This window comes from Tympanuchus pallidicinctus, unplaced genomic scaffold (genome assembly GCF_026119805.1).
Source record: "Tympanuchus pallidicinctus isolate F22 unplaced genomic scaffold, pur_lepc_1.0 scaffold14, whole genome shotgun sequence".
Lineage (NCBI taxonomy): Eukaryota > Metazoa > Chordata > Aves > Galliformes > Phasianidae > Tympanuchus > Tympanuchus pallidicinctus.
Genome location: NW_026294659.1, coordinates 14,569,903 through 14,587,253, shown reverse-complemented (window position 1 = coordinate 14,587,253; position 17,351 = coordinate 14,569,903). Strand labels below are relative to the sequence as shown.

Below are 17,351 nucleotides of genomic sequence, written 5' to 3'. Positions count from 1 at the left end.
ACAAAATTTAAAGTTTTATCAGTTTGCACAGCTTTGGTGTTTGGGTAGTGTTGTTGTCATTGGTGTGAATAAAGGGAAACATTTAACTTTTTTATAACTGTGCACTGCTTAGTTTATACTAGATCATAGAATCATAGAATGGCTTGGGTTGGAAGGGACCTTGAGGATCATGAATCTCCAACCCCCCTGCCACATGCAGGGCCACCAACCTCCACATTTAATACTAGACCAGGCTGCCCAGGGCCCCATCCAACCTGGCCTTGAGCACCTCCCGGGACGGGGCATCCACAGCCTCTCTGGGCAGCCTGTGCAGCACCTCACCACTCTCATAGTGAAGAACTTCCCCCGATATACAACTTAAATCTTCCCTCCCTCAACTTAAAACCATTTCCCCTTGTCCTGCAGATATCTACCCTTTCAAAGAGTTGGCTCTCCTCTTGTTTATAGGATCAGTAAAGTCTCTAAAGAAAAAGCGAGTTATGCTTGAATAATATTTTTCTTAGACTATAGTATTATCCTAAAGGAAGAGGAATAGAGGTTTAATAATTCTTTTTTTTTTTTTCTTTTTTTTTTTCTTTCCAAACTTATGCTGGTTGGGAACAGTGAATTTTCAGCAAGCCCCAAACACTTCAGGGTTGTGTTCTTGTTTGGATTAATGAAACTTGGCATCATTGTCTTTTGGTGGTTGCTAGCTGCAAGCATGTATTCAACCATACTATTTTTTTTTTTCCCTCTTTGAAAGCTACTACTTCAAAATGAGGCAAATCAAAAGAAGTAATTACTTAAAAGTGTGTATACCAAATACAGAAGTTACAAAGGCAGGAAATTAGTCTTTAAAATAAGCATTTTGGAATTGTGAGGTCCCACTGCACTTATGAAAACTGAAGTTTTATTTCTGATTTTAGTTGTATTTTAGTTGTATTTTTTCTGTAACCAGCTAGATACGGAAGCATTAGATCTTTTTACTGGGAAATGATTTAAAATCTGAATCTAGCTTGTCAAGAAGTGTGGACAGACTTGAGACATCCATTGTAAAATGCCAATCTCAGAATATCATTTATCAAGTTATTGAAAACACAGCGGAAAAATGATTTCATTACAATTCTAAAGCTTGTAAATATTTTATAAAAGAAAGTAGCGCTGGTGCTTCCAGTCTACTCCAGAGTAAGCTTAAAAAAAAAAAAAAAAAAACCCAACATTTTGAATTTTATTATTTTTATAAACTGTGGATTAATATGGACTGCATGCTTATGAATTTTTAAGTATTCGTTTTTTAGAAAAAATACCAGAATTTCTGTTACTGTGACACGATGTGAAAATAGTATGCCATCTCCAAAAGCAAAATAACTGCTTTGTTAGTGGCTAGAACTGGACTTAAACTTCTGTTGGGTGAAATGAACTATTTTAAAATGATAGAGGAAATCAGCCATGACCTAGGGTACTTACAACAGTAGATTCCCCTTAATCAAACTGTATTTATTTTTTTTCTTCAAATTGTCACTTAGTTTTCTCTCGTTGTATCTTAAGTCTGCGAAGTACTTTTGTTTGGCATAATTAATTATGTCAGTGCATTGACCAAATCCTGCAAGTGGGAGAAGGGGTCATAGCATAAATTCTGAGAATAGATGCTTGCCTATGTGCAAAATCATTTAAAGTAAAACTGACTGTAAAAATTAAATGTTTTTGCCTGTATCAAATGAAACCTACTCATTAAATATGATTATTTAACTGTGCTGTAGGGGTAGGAAGATTTTTTTTCTTTCTTTCTTTTTTTTTTTTTTTTGGTAAAAGATTATTTTGCATCATTTGGTGGTACTGTATTTATTCAAACTACAAAAGTATTTTCAGATCCTCCCCCTCTCTCCTGAAAGCTGTTTTCTTTGGTCAGGTATTGAATAATTTATATCATGTGAGACTATTGCACATGATGTATTCATCTCTTGTTTAGCTCTTACATTAATGGTTTGGCATGCTAGCTGTACATTGATATGGTAGATGCTTTCCATTTTTTCTGTACCAACTGTTTAAATATATCTTGTGTCTCAGTAACTACAAATGGGAAATGACTTGAATTATTCTATTTCCCTTGATGGTTTTTGTGAGTAGGAAAAGATTCCTTTTTTTTTTTAATATATATGTGTTTGTACTGTAGATTTAATGAGGGGTTTAAAAATTATTCACATAGTTACGCTAACTTTCCATTGTGCTCAGCTGGAAAAGCGCTCTGAATCTAAAATGTGAAGTTTAGACATTGGGCTTCATGTTAGCTGTAGGCATTGTTTAGGTACAGCATTTTTGTGTTTTCTACCTCATGCACAGTTCTACAGCTTGCTGTGTTGCCGTGCAGCAGGTAATTTATGTTCGGTCTTCAGTTTTGGACTCTCAACTGAAGATTGTAAGTAATGTTACTTGTCGTCTTTTTGGAGGTGGGAAAAAAAGACACGGCACAAAGACAGGGAACTCTTACTTAACTGCTGATAAAAGTATTACTTGGAGAGGGCAGTTGAGCAGACTAGCAGGATTAGTGCTGCAAGGTATTGGCCCAGGATGGATTGCTTGGAAAATCTTGTAAGCCGATGGTCAGATAACGCTCTTCTGCTTGCTGCTGCTGTGCAGTACAGGGTGTGCTGCTAGATGGGCATAAATCAAAAAGCACAAATTTAGTTTAAAAAGCTCCAACAAGATGCAGAACAGATTGAATTGATTTTTTGCATCTGTCAGTGGGGCTGGTGCACATACTAAGGCAATTTTATATATTTTGGTCATATAAGGAAATAGTAATTTTCCTACTGATAACGTGTTTGAAAAGAATTAAATTTTGGGGCTGAGGGAGCCAACAGAATTGTCAGGCTCAGTCTCTGGAATCTGTTTTCAACACTGAAAAAAAAAATAAAATAAAATATGTAGATTCTGTGGTTAATAGCTGCCAAATTTTGCACGTCTGAGCGACTGACAAAGAAATAGGGAGCCCTCCGCCCTTCGGTGGTGCCCTGGGTTGGTGGCTGGGCGGAATGGTGTCACTGTCCTTGGGTGGCTTTGAGAGAGGCTGGTGTGTGTAGCAGGCGGCTGAGCCGGGCTGTGCAGTTGCCTTCCCCCTCCGAGGCGGTGACCGCAGGATACGTGGGTCGGTCATTGCGCTGGACGCCTCATTTTGAGCGCGCTGAGCGGTGGCAGTTCTCTGACTGCAGCTATCTGTGTGCGAGAGTGTGGAAAGCCAGCTGAGCGGTGCTGGTGGTCAGGGCGTGTGGTGGTTGGTCTGTGTGCATCTGCTGCTGTATGCAGACGCAGAACTGCAGGTATTCTCTCAGACTTCTCACAATTGTCTCTCATATTCTCTTAGTTTTTGTAACTGGGGGAGAAGAAATGGGCTTGTTCTGCTTGTGACACGCATTTCCTACGTGCAGTCTTAACCTGGTGGTTCTGTTTAGTCAAATGAGCTGCAACTCATTTAAGATCCGTCAGCGGGGTGAACAGTTAAAGGAGATTCTGTCTTTAGTCTTTTTCCTCCTAAAACACAAACAGAAAGGAAGCAGCCCGCGCCAGACTACGACGCAGCTTATCAGCCTTATTGTATCAGGGGATCTGACTGCACACCGAAAGGGAACTTCCCCCCTCTATTCCAGGTGTCACAGTGAAAAGTCCCCTGAAGCCTTTTTAAGAGGGAATCTCGCACTCGGGAGCTCCCGAGCGCTGCCTGCGTGACCCCCCGACCCCCCCAGCCATGAGAGGCGCCCCCCGGCCGGGCCGCCGTGACGCCGCAAGTTCGAATCCCGCCCGCAGCGCTGAGCCCTAATCCCCGCGTATCATGACTGCGCGGCCCTGCCCTTGCTGCGGGGTTGAAATGTAGAACATGCCTGTAATCCCCGCTAGACGCAGCAAATTTCGCTTTAAACTTGAAAGTGTTAACAACAACTTGAAAATGTGACAAAGCTCGATTTCGTGGCTTGTTTATTGCTTGTTTTCGGATTGGACAATAGCCGGCAGCTCTGCCCTGGCAACTGCGGGATGCGATTTGCATAGCCCCGCCTGATTGGCCAGCATGCCGGCCGCCTCTTCCAATCAGCTGGCGGCGCCGCCGTGGTAGGCTATGCTAATTGCCCGCTGTTGCTGGGGTTCCGGCGGTTTCTGCGCGCCGCTCTCTGCATTGTGCAACGGGCGGGAGCGGGGCTGAGGGCGGGAACGGGGCGTTCGGCGCTGTGTGTGTGTCCGTGTGTCCGTGTGTCCCGGTGTGCACCTGTGCGTGGGCACGTGCTGTGCAGTGGGCATGTACCAGCGCCGGCTAATGGAAAATAAATCTTCACCGCGAGTGCTGTGCGGATGGAAGAGCGCCGTCACTGCGCGTCCCCACTTCTTTCTCTCTCTTTCTTTCTCTTCACTTAAAGCGCCTGACATCGCGATAGCCGTGTCTGTGCAGGCAGCTGGCTCGGGGGAGCGTCCGTCGGGCAGCTTAGCGCCGGCGCTCTCCGAAACGCTGTAACCCCTGCTCCCGAGATACGTATCTGTGGATGGTGTGAATATAGAACCAGCTATTTCTGGAATACACACTTGCCTTTAAAAAAACGGTGTGTTCATGTTTTTTTCTTTTCCTCGCAAAAAAAGACCCCTCAGCTGTAACTGTGGAGTCTGGGTTTCTTTGGTCTCCATGTCATTCCTGCCTAAGAGCGTGAGGAAATGTAATTTTAAAGCATTTTGTTGTTGTTGTTGAAGTCAGCTTTCCAAATCTGCCCTTCTCCCGTTTGACCCCGGGTTAGCTTGCCTTCAGTCCTGCTCTTCCCAGGGTGAACCCTCTCTCAGGGTTCCTCAGCCCGGCAAGCCGCAGCCTTTCTGCACACAGATGCTCACATCCCTCCTGCCAGCGCGTTACTGAATGGAGTAAATCTATCTGCATACATTCCGCATCTTTTTTTGTTGTTGTTGTTTTCTGTCTTCCCCTCACAGACATTAATACATATATGAAGCTTGGTACCACCTAGCACTTAGCAGTAATGGAGGAAATTACTCTTGCTGGCATATTTGTGACATATCCCTGTTGTCAGCAGATCTGGTCGCCCTTGAGTTCAGCTGCAATGGGAATGTTGCCAGAAGTGGTACAACTTGACGACATTTTTTTTTCTTTGTGCCATGTATTTAATGGAAAACATCCCCACGCAAAAAATATTTGATTTTCATAAATTCTGATTAATTGGCTCTTAAACACCAAGAGAACATGCATCGTTCTCGTGATGCAGTGCTTAGAGTTGGCTGAACGAGTGTGAGAGCGTTGCTTTAGATGAGCAATAGTCTGCAGTCATTTCCAAGTCAACGTGTCATGAAGACCAGAGCTTGCTGTCAGAGTGACCTGTGATTAAATCCAGTTTTTATTTTGGTGGAGTTTTGTTTTAATTTTTCAGCTGTACTTGGTGATTCCTAATGCCTTTAAGAAGCTAAATATCCAAGATATAATGTAATTTGTGTGCACTTGGAGTTGGCTTTTGAGGGCTTATGGAATGTAAGTGTAGGGGTTCCTTTGTAGTGTGTTTAATGGAGTGACTTCATACAACCATGTTGTTTTAAACTTTATCACCAAGTTGCTGTGTTACTGTGACTTATGAGGTATTCTCCCTTTCACTTTTTTATTTACTGAATTTGTCAGTGGTGTTTTTTTTTATTTATGTCTGCTTTTCACGGGTTATGCTGGGAACTGATACATAGGTGTGGGCCTTTCACCTAATTAATCCATTTTTCATTGTCTTTATGTCCATGTTATGTAAATGATGGGATTGTCATTAAATTAAGAAACTTATAAACCGTACAGCTGCAGTTATAATTGTGTGAAATTTTAAACATAAGTTTGTGGACGGGAAAAAAGATGAGAATATTAAGGTTGGCTCTTTTTCACCGACATCTGTCCTCTGAAAAACGAATATTTGCTGTTTTGAAGATTTTTAATAAACCTTCTTTCCCAGTTTTTAAGCAAATGTTAGTCTTTTTTATTAATAATTAATAAAGTATTGATTGCTTAGGTATTCTGATTCGTGCTTAGGTATTCTGATTTCTGATTTCATTTGGCACAATTAAAATGCCATATTGGGCTGAATCATCAGCCCAGACTTCTTGAATTTGACCTGTGTTTCTCAAACTACACATTCATGATGAAGGGTTGGACAGAGTTGCAATGTGGTAGGAAAACTTCTGGAGAACATATTATTTAAAAAAAAAAAAAAAAAAAAAAGCTTAAGTACAAAATATGCCCATGTATATACAGGTATGCGATAGAGAATTTTTCTTCTCTAAATACTAGATTATCCTATCTTTGAGGATCACATGAAGGCATGCGGTCTAAAGGGAGCTTAAAAGTAATGAACCAGACCCCTAGTAATAGAATAAACAAAATGGCTGGACTGAAGCCTCTCATTCATTTCCTCATGTCCATATCATTGCCACTTTGCAGGAAAGCAGACTGCTTTCCTGACCAGAGGGAATGGTTTCAAGCTACGGCAGGGGAGATTCAGGCTGGACATGAGGAAGTATTACTTTTCAGAAAGGGTGGTCAGGCACTGGAATGGATGCCCAGGGAGGTGGTGGAGTCACCGACCCTGGGGGTGTTCAAGGAAAGGCTGGATGTTGTGTTGAGGGACATGGTTTAGTGGGAGCTATTGGGAATAGGTGAATGGTTGGACTGGGTGATCTTTTAGGTCTTTTCCAACCTTGGTGATTCTATGATTCTTTTTTTTACTATTCAGCAGAAGCATCAGATGAAAATGGCAGGTCTGTAACGAGCAACAAGAAGATGTTGCTTAATGAGTAAGGGTTGCTCTGAGTAAGCTGCAGAGCCTTTTGCCAAGGGATATTCTAGAGATGCTGAAATGCCAAAAAAAAAAAAAAAAAAAATATCATAAATCCATAGAGGAGAAGAGTGAAGTATATTATGTTAATAACAAGGATTTGGCTTTATGTAACTCCTGAACTGGAGACTAGAAGAACATGCCTGGCACATACTGCTATATGCTTGCCCTGTTGCTGTCCTCCTGGGTGACTGCTGTTGACAACTGTCAGACAGGATAGTGATTCTGAATGGAACTGTGGTTTGATATGTGGAGGAATTCCATGTTAGTGCCCCATTGTTAGAAAGAACTGTGCTTCTTAGTCCAATATGAAACAAGTACCCCTTTTGCTCAGTTTTGTATGTGAACAGAAATGAACATCTTTCAGACCTCCCTCACATGGTTTACTTTTCCTGAATTCTTGAAACTTCCTATTAAGCTTCTCCTCTGTAGAGCTCTGTAAAGCAGATCTACCTATAGTGTGTGTTCCTGGTCTTTATAGAATTCTTTCTATTTATATAAAGTCAGAAATTTAACGCCATGAAACCTTTTTGTCTTTAACCTGCCTCTCCTTGTTTTTTCTTTAGAAAAAATAAATGTTAGCTCATAAGAATGCTGTAGAAAGAGAATTATATGGGTACAAAACCAATGGCTGCTATGTAGAATATATTTACAGATAGTAATAACTCTATTTGGGGGCACAGTCTTCGGCCAGGTTGGATGAAGCTGTGAGGATTTGGTGGGTGGCAGCTGTGCCCATGGCAAGGGGCTGAGTTCCCTTCAAACCCAAGCTATTTCATAATTCCATGATATTATATTAAATACAATGAAAATAAGATTAGTGGTATGGCAACCTATTCAGTCAGCATTACATTCATTCTCTCTTTTAAACTAAATAGGCTATTAGTGTAGCTAGATAGTATCACAGTCGGTTTACACAGAGGCTCTGAGGAAGTATTCTGTTGTTCCTAGCTTCTTCAATTTTCTTCAGTTGAATGCATACCTAGGTGCAAGCTTCTGGGCTTTGTGGAGGCCTGCACATACAGGTTTCATTCTCACCATTTACTTTTGGAGTGGCAGACTTTCTCAGATGTGTGCTTTTAGGCACACTACTTCTCAAGCATAGACATTGCAGAGTTCTCGTGGAGCTTAGGATTTTGGGGGTTAGAGTTAGCATGTTAACGTTTCCTGTAAATTTTAGCTGAGAATTTTGGTGATCTTGGGCTCCTTCTATGAAAAAGTAATTTCACTTTCATATAATTTTCTTTGTTCTGAAATTCCCAACAGTTTACTCAGCGTAATGAAGCAGATTTATAGTGTTGCCGGTGGATTAAATCCTAAGCTTCTCTGTTGTCTTCCATTTAAAGAATTTTATATTTGTGAGTTTTAGAAATTCCCTTCTCTTCACTTGTTGTGGGAGGATTATGGAGAGCATTGGGAATGTAGTCCTAGTTTGATGGTACCAGACTTCTGAGCTGGTTGGGTAGAGGTGTGTACCACAATCTCTCTCAGTCACAGGTCTTAGCCCCACAGCATTTCTAGAGCAGAGTAGAGTTGGTGTCCCATGGAAGTAGAGGTGCAAAAGCAGCAGTGTTTGCATGTAATTCCTGCCCAAATCCACCTCCTGCCTTAGGTCATCTAGGGCAGAGGATAGCGGGGCATACATGACACTTTCACAATTAATGAAGCTTCTCCTAGCTTTTCTTTCTCATTTCTTCTGTCAAATATCCAGGCACGTGGCAGACATGTCATGTCAAAGATCTGCAAACTGTTGGGAAAGATGTCACCCAGAAGTAATTTTTTTCCCTTCCTAAACGCTTTGTCTTCTCTGCAGCTTACTCCCTCCATTGGGAAAGAGTGCAAGCAAGAAAATTCTGTGACCTGGGTGCACTGAGAACAGGATTCAATAATGTTCTTGCTTCTAAGTTTAGGACTTAATTTTGCTTTGAGCAAAGGTAGCATTTAGTATTTCTGTACAGGGAAGTTGACTGAATAGTTATTGTAGAATAGCTTCTGAAGGAGCCATTCTTAATAATATAATTCCTCCACAATAATATAGCTCCTCCAGAGGAAGGATATTTATAACGGAGTTGTTTGTTCTGCAGTTGCTGCTGCAGGTAATTTTCCTTTGTTCATTGGGTTCTCTCACAGCCTTCCTCATTCCACAGCAAGCTGAGTTAAATCTGTGTACCCTCGAATCCTCATGCGGTCGTTTTAAATGTACTGCATGAGGACAATAGGCAAAACAGCATTTCAGCAGAGCAGCAGTTCACTTAGAGTTCAGGTTGGCATTTGCTTATTGCTTAAAAATGATTGATACGGACTACAAAATCCCAAGTGCTTGACATTTATTGTGCTTTGGCAGACCTAGGTAGTCTGACTTTTCTTAAGTGGGGGGGTTCATTGGAACAGGATGTTCTCAAGATCCAGAGATTTGTCTCTATTGCTAATTGCTCACTGCCTCTTTTAGGATAACCATTCAGAGGTGGTTGGCTGTTAAAGAAGCACACAGGTCAGTCTTCTCTCTTTTTCTGACCTGTTTCGAAGAGGTGCATTGAATGATAGCTGAGGTAGTAATGATTATTAGTAGAGAACTTTTCCAAGAATGGATTTAAGAACAAGATTGAACAGAGTTCTGCAATGAAATTAATTTTGCACTCATCCTCTCCCCTCTTGCCCCCCAAAAAAAAGTGTTGTGCAGTTTGTCAACTAACACAGTATTCTCTTTGAGGAAACTGATGGCTCTTTTGGCACTCAGAAAAAAATAATGGGGGGGAATGGGGGCCTTAACTTGTGATGGCACTGCAGAGATTGGAAATGAACAGATTTGAAGTGTGAACCAGCTGTGTGCAATACTGAGAACTGCCACGTTTGGTCTGTGGTATAGACCCACAAGCTCTTGAACTCAGAATGTGGAAATGAGACTACTGATTGTGGTGAATGATACAGTTCACACTTTTATTCTCTCATGTTTTCTAGCATGTTCTCATTCAACTGTGAACTTATCACTGAGTTGGAATATCTCAGCACATTGCTAAATGACCCAAATAGTAGACAGTAGAGGTAGAATAGGGAAAGGGAGGATGAGGCAGAAGGTAGAGGAGGTAAAAGGACAGTCAAGATCTTTGTGGGGTAAATGCTGAAGAACAGAGGAGAGTGAAATAGAGAAAAGAAAAGTGAAGAAAGAAAAGAAATAGAGAAAAGAGAGTGCAAACACTTAAGATATCCTCCTGAGCTTTTTCTTGGTCAGGCTGAACAGTCCCAGCTCTCTCAGCCTCTCCCTGTGGGAGAAATGCTCTGTTCTCTTCACCACATGTGCTGGAGTAAGAATGTAACTATGCACCTGGGTTGGGGTGTCAGGATGTCTATAATTTGTTGATAAACTGTTAGCTTAGTTGTTCAGACAGCCTCTCTGTATTTAACAGCACCTGTCAGAGGAGGGTACAGGTGTTCATGAAAGCCCATGGGAACAATAATCGTTCGATAAAGATGAACTTATTCCTAGAACTAACAAATCCGAGTGTATGCATGGATTGCTCTCTTGACCTTTTTGGTGAGGCTTATTTGGCATTTTACATCTTTGGAGGTTTAGTTCGAACGTTTGGAGTCCAGAATGTAATTGTTTTCAGCATTAAACGTAGCACTTCTTCCATGCTTACATTTGACCATACTCGCATTTGGAAAAGGAACACGAAACACTGTGACTATGCATAGCTTTTTGTTACTGTATGAATTTGATATATAATCTCCGGGCTTTTTTTAAAGACAGAAAGTATGCATGATACATTCTGTGTGCAGCCCAAGTAGTGACCATAGAAAAGGCTCCGTCATGACTTCCAGGCCTGTTAGATATTGGACAGTCTGTCTAGAGAATAGACCTTACAGTGACCCAACCGTAGGGAAGACTTTGGTTGAAGTTTTCATGTTTTTAGACACTAAAGTTAAAAGAACAACATACACAACTTTTTAAAAAAATTGATTTAAAAGTCAGTGCTTACTGAACTACGTGTACTACATAAATACTTGGTGTATTCTGTTTCAGAGACAGTGTTGCACTCTCAGGGTGGCACACAGAGCCTCTTGCAACTCTTAGCAGTCAATTGGCGGATGTTTGAGCATTGTTTTATTTTAAAAGGACAATACCAGTAATGCAGCACACCACTTGGATGTGTTACACGTTTTTGAAGAGGAGGTAACATGGAAATGAGTTACATAGATGCCAAAATGATAAGAACAGATCTGTAGGTGAGGTAGATGATTTAATTTCAAAACTATTGATTTTTTATTTTTTTTTTTTTAATGTATAAAATAGTATCAGTTTTTCTCCTATTCTAATCAGTTGTAGTTCATGTATTTAATAATTACCCTCTCAGATGTTTTTCTATTTTGAGTTACTAATTTATTTGATAATTGGAAAAGTCATTTGAAATGAACCATTTTGTACAAAGGAATTATTTTTCTTCCTCTCTAAATAAAGAAATATATTCTTGAACTTATTCCCTTTCCAGTATGCTCAAGTACTTCTATGAAGAAATGAGATTTACCTTCTTCCATGTGACAGACCAGTCAATTCTGCAACATCTGTGTTTTCAGATAGTTCTGAGTTATAATCCTCATTTGAGGTTATAATTTAAGTTTTTTTTTCTATAATCACGTTTATGCTATCTTTCCCCTTTTAACTTTTTTTTTTTTTTTTTTTTCTGGTTATATTACAGTTATTTGCTTGTACAATGGCTTTGCATTTTTTTGATGCTCACTTCTGTCACTTTTTACTTTCAGGAGACAGTAAATTTACAGCAGATAAAAAGTTACTCTCATTATTTACATTTACCTTATGTTATGGGATATGGAACTTCAATATGAAGTAGAACGTTCAGAATAGCTTCACTTTGAAGAGCTGTTACATTCGTAACTGTAGGTGATGTGCACTCCAGGCTGAAGTGATTCATCGAATCATAGAATGGCTTGGATTGGAAGGGACCTTGAGGATCATGAAGCTCCAACCCCCCTGCTACAGGCATGGCCACCAGCCTCCACATTTGATACTAGACCAGGCTGCCCAGGGCCCCATCCAACCTGGCCTTGAAATGAGGGATGCATTTTCTAGTTGGAACCTACTGTCACAACAAGTTCTGATCTAGTCTTGTCATAGGCAAACAAATTATCAACTATGTATTTTTTTTGACATTCTCTGACCTAACACATTAGTTAAATCCCATTCTTAAGATGGTTCTACCCACTGCAAATCTGCAGTGTCTTCCTTTGAAGTATTTCATTACTTAGAGATCTTGGCATGCTTTTTTTTACTTTCTTGTCACTTTGTTTCCTTCGCAAGTTGCATACTGAAGTGTAACCATTTCAGGATAGGGCTGGAAAGGAAAACTGATGATCAGATAGAACTTGTTCTTTACCTATTTGTATCCTGTAGTATGTGTATGATACGTGTGAGCTCCTTTGGAATCTAGTACCCTCATGATGTTACTAGATTGCTTGATTTTGTAAATGTCTAGAGCTCCAGAAGTTTGGCCATCATTAGTTTTTTGAAACTCATCTGCACACAGAGGCCCCTACTTCTTTGTGTGGCAAGTCAGCCTAACAATAGAGAGGTCAACATTCTGATTCTAGCCTTATTCTTCACTTCTTCCTACTGTTGCCAGCTGCTTCTTGGCTCGTGATTGTATGTTGTGAGATTCTCTTGGGCTTTGTTGTCCTATGGAAAGATTGCAAGTATCATGGAACAAAGTCTGAAATCTGACGAGGACAGGTGTTTTCATCAAGGGTCATATCCTGAACATACCTGCTTTTTGCTGATAGTTAGGACTGGTTTCAGGAAGAGAAACCTGTGGACTTTCAGTGTCTCCGTTTCAGTGACAGTTAGAAATTGTAAAGGTAGAAATTACTTGGCTACTGATCTTTTAGAGCCAGTAATTACAGTTCTTAAACTTTTGACCCAAATGATTCTTGCTTATTGCAGGATTTTTAATGGTTATATACCATCATATTGACAGGGACTATTAAAATGCCTCTGTCTTTGGCATAAGAACACACTGTACTAACTAGCCAATTTCTACTTGTCTACTTGTCTACCAGACTTCCAGTCATCAGACTGTAGACAAGCTCTCATGTTTTAGGTGTTGCTGTGTAGAACTGATTTACGTTTCTAACAAAGGACAGTGACTTACAAAATTGTTTGCAACAAGAAACTTTTTGATTGGGATATGCTGATATGATTGTTCGTGTATAGCTTATCACCAAGCAAATAGGTAACTGCTTGTTAGACATTGAATGTCCGAAAAAGAAAAGTTAAATTGAATGAGTACATTGTCAAACTGTTTCTTTGAGAAACTTTCTTTGTGAATTTACAGTCCAATCACCTTTTCGTAAATCATGAAATTCTTCTTTCTGGGATGCTGCTTTCGAATTAACAGAGTTGATCCATCTGACTTCAGTTTGGAAGATGCAGAAAGCTAAAGCTATATCATCACACTAGTGGAATCAGGAGGGGAAAGGATGTGCCTGCATGGAAAGCTTAAAGCTGATATAAAATTAACGTTCTTTTGAGGGATAACTATACTTTTCTTCCTCTCTCCTTTTAAAATAAAACAATAAACACCAAAAAAGAAAACAAAAAGCTGTGTCCAGTGTGTTCTTCAGTGTATTCTCTGAATGATGTGATCTTTCGTGTGTGCCAGAAGATACTGTGGATTCAGAATATAAATTAGAATTCCATGCTGTTGGGTTTTTTTTTTTTGTTTTTTTTTTTGTATGTACACATGAATTTTTTGCTTTTTGGGGGTATGTGCCAATGCAGATATTTTAAAATAAAATTTTAGTTATCTAGTTTGCTAGGTATCTAGTGTGCTATTGTGGAACTGGCCAGGGTTAAAAGAGAAAAATAAAACATTTGCTTGCTGCAGCACCCTAGCTGGGGTGTCATGCAGGTTATGTAGAGGAGGACAGTCACCTTAGTAAACCTGCTAGCTGTGTTTTTGATGCAGCCCAGGATACAATTGGCTTTCTTGGCTGCAGTCACACACTGCTGGGTCATGTTGAGCTTCTCATCAACCAACACCCCCCAAGTCCTTCTCCTCAGGGCTGCTTTAAATCCATTAATTTGCTCGCTTCTGTTTGTGCTTGGGATGATCCTAATTCAGGTGCAGGACCTTGCGTGTGGCCTTGTTGAACACTGTGAAGCTTGCATGAGAAAAATGATCTTAATTTAATGCGATGTTTGATTTCATCCCATGTAGTTCTTTTACTTCCCTATTAGTTGCCAAGTCAATGACGTGCTATCATTTTCACTATTTTATTTTTTTCTTAACAAGTGCAAACTGAACAGTCAGTTATTTTTAAGGAAGTCAAATTGATGTGAGATGTTGGTCAACTGTTTTGTGCTGAATATATTTTCTTGCAGATTTTTTGATTGTAAATGCAATAGAGGTTTCCCTTGCTGGTTAAGGAGTTTGCTTATCTCACATCTCGCTTCTAAATTTAATCCTTACCAATAATCATGCTTTAGATTTTAGATTGAATTTCCACTTGTATTCTTTCAGTGGCACTAGTGGTTTCAGTATGCCTGACTGCTTGTCTCATCGTACTCTCTCTTATGTTGTGCCAGCACGGCATCTATTTAGACAGCAAAAAGCAAAAAGATAGGTGTTCTGTGGAACATGCTAAACTTTCATTAACGAAGAAGATGAAATCGTACTTGCATTTTGTCTTCTGCTGTTAGAGAGCAGTAAAAATACAAGATGACTATGAATCAAGTAAATGCCATCTGACATATCTGAAATAACAATTGAGAGATGTTGGATCCATCCCAGTTGGAGGCAGTTTCTATGCCTGTGGGATCTGGCATTTTTAAGTATGCTACGGAACATAATACTTTGGCCATGCAGTTTGCTTTTCTCCTGCAACTTGACACCAGGCATTTTGTTTGTCTCTTGCTTTACATTTGCTTCTTGCAGTCTGATTTCACCTTCCCAAAAGGCATTAATTGAAGTTGCATACTTGCTAACTGTAGCTCTATGAAACTCAACAGTTGGAGTCAGTAAGCTGAGATGAAGCACGGTGTGCGTTGGAAGTTCAAAATGTAGGTTAATGAGCAAACTATTCACAGGAAACCATAGCCACTGACCAAAGAAGATGAGCAGATGAAGCTGGGCACAAGTTGTTCCTTTGGTATCATCAGTTCAAAAAGTTGCTGTTAACAACCTTAAAAGACAGAACCTGAATGCTTTCTTGCCTTTCTTGGGTATCCACACTCAAGTTTCATATGTTTGAAAATAACCCTTGTCAAATTCCAGTTGAGTTAGTACATACAGATGAAGATATTAGAAATGGGATGTTAAGGATAAATACGAATAAATGATTAATGAATAACTTGTCACAACTGAAATGGAAAGAGGTAATTCAGCTAGAGAATCTTAATATGAGAATGATTTCTGGATTGATTGTGTACGAAAACTTACACATATTAAAATGGTGAAACTATTAGTTTGTTGTATGCTCTGTAGGCCTGTTGGTGGAGACTAACTCAGGTAAATATTTTAAAGCAATTAGCTTTACATTAAAAACTCCCATTACCTTTCTAGGAGGAGAGACTTCAGCATGCAAACCTTCATCTGTTCGGCTTGCACCATCGTTTTCATTCCATGCTGCTGGCCTTCAGATGGCTGGACAGATGTCCCATTCGCATCAGCAGTACAGTGATCGTCGGCAGCAGAACATAAATGACCAACAGGTTTCTGCCTCATCATACACTGACCGGATTCAGCAACCTCTAACAAACCAGGTAAGTGACAACAAGAAACTTACTTTAGATGTAGACGTTCTTTCTCTAAGTACTTTATAGATGTATGAATTACATGATCAAGACCAAGGATGAATGGACAAATATGTTTCTGGAAGTTGTTTCCAGATATCTGGTGCATATTTATTGTGATTATTCTACTTATAACATTTCTGAGATGAGAGAGGAGTACAAGATCATTCAGGTCGAGTTGGAGAGAGTCTAATAGTTTTTTTTTTCTTTTTTTTCCCTCAATGCTGTTTGATGTTAGAATGTGATTGTTGTAATGATGAGTGTTCTGATGCAGAGTCGCTAGCTAATAGAGTTGGAATGTACAGGTTTGTACAAAAAACATATTTGGAAAGGCAAACTACTTATCATTATTATTATGATTATTATTAACTACTTAGTTAAAGTGAGCAGAGTTAGGGGTAATGTCTGTGACACTTTTGAGCTGTTATGGTCAGTGTTTCTGGTTCTATCTTCCTGTGTAAAAGATGTCTGTTTCTTTTTTTAAAGAGGCGCTGCCCAGTGGTCACGACTTCAACACAAATGAGTCTCAAAGTGTTAAAATCCAGAAGCCTATAAATCATAGCTTCAAAATTTGATGCAGTCTAATGAGACTGTGTTTCATTTAAAGAAGGTGGAGATTGAAGTCTTTTGCTGCCACTAGGTTTAGGTCTGTTCCGACCTGTCTTCGGTAGAAAATGTACAGTACCACCAACAGATGTTCTGTTGGTATTGCTTTGTCAGAAGGAGTTTATGCAGAAAAAGATTAGAGAAAATGAGAATATTCAAAGTGCCAGGATATTTGATACTAAGATTTGGAGATTTGTATTGATGAGGGCTCTGTGAAGAGTGGTGAAGTGAACGGAACTGGCAAGGAATGTTTTTATTTTCATGTAAGCCATCCAATAGGAAGAGTAGATCTGGCCATATAAAATAGCATTATCTTAAGAAATCTGCAAAAATATTTTATGAGACTTTTTTTAGGCTAAAGGCCAAAACCTCCACAATGAAGTTAGTGAACCAATCTGCCAATTAAGAAAATTTTTTCGTGTTCCTTAAACCTTTCCAAAACCTTAGGGTACTTACCTAAGCATTCTAATCTGGCATCACATCTATGAGCTTTAGTACATGTTAGTGCTTAGTTGTTGTTTATTCAAAAAAGCAATCTGAAGGAACTTTAGGATATATCACCATCTCTTGCTGTTTATGGTGGTAGTGGTTTTTAAATGGTAGGTGAATAATAGAAATCTGAAGAATAGCTTTCAGAGTAGACAAGAGAGCTGTTGACCAAAGAACATAGCCTACCAAGAGGAGTATATGAATGTAGGGAAATAGTTTTGGTTGGTTCTGAGAGGTTAACCCTATGAAGAAATGATCAGCTGGCTACTTCCTGATATGAACAATAAACCTGTCTTTGTAACATTAATATCATTTTAGAATTAGTGTTTTTTTCCCAGTTACGTTCTCCTTTTTTTTTTTTTTTTTTTTTTTTTTTTTTTTCTTCTGCACTTTAGCTTGAGATTTAATATTTTATTGTAACTACATAGCTAAAGTCTTCATAGTTCTTTCCTTAAGCAGCCCTGAGTCATTACTTGTTTATCCTCTGGCTGCATTTAGTTCTGTAGACTTAAACTATGGGCCACTTTTTTGAAATCTTCTGCCTTCTTGTTTTTTATGATAATTTCCTCTTTTGAGTTTTTATACTTCTCCCATCAAAATTTCACATAATGAGTTCGGATCATCAGCTT

At 39.5% G+C, this 17,351-nt stretch overlaps 1 protein-coding gene across 2 annotated transcripts in view; it reads left to right on the top strand.

Moving 5' to 3' along the window:
* The window catches only part of DYRK1A (dual specificity tyrosine phosphorylation regulated kinase 1A), an 85,322-nt gene that overhangs the window by 45,100 nt on the left and 22,871 nt on the right, over positions 1 to 17,351 (top strand). For both annotated transcript variants that reach the window (XM_052673806.1, XM_052673807.1), the window contains exon 3: positions 15,398 to 15,597. In XM_052673806.1, coding sequence (XP_052529766.1) covers positions 15,398 to 15,597 — 200 coding nt within the window. The remainder of the gene's footprint in view (positions 1 to 15,397; positions 15,598 to 17,351) is intronic.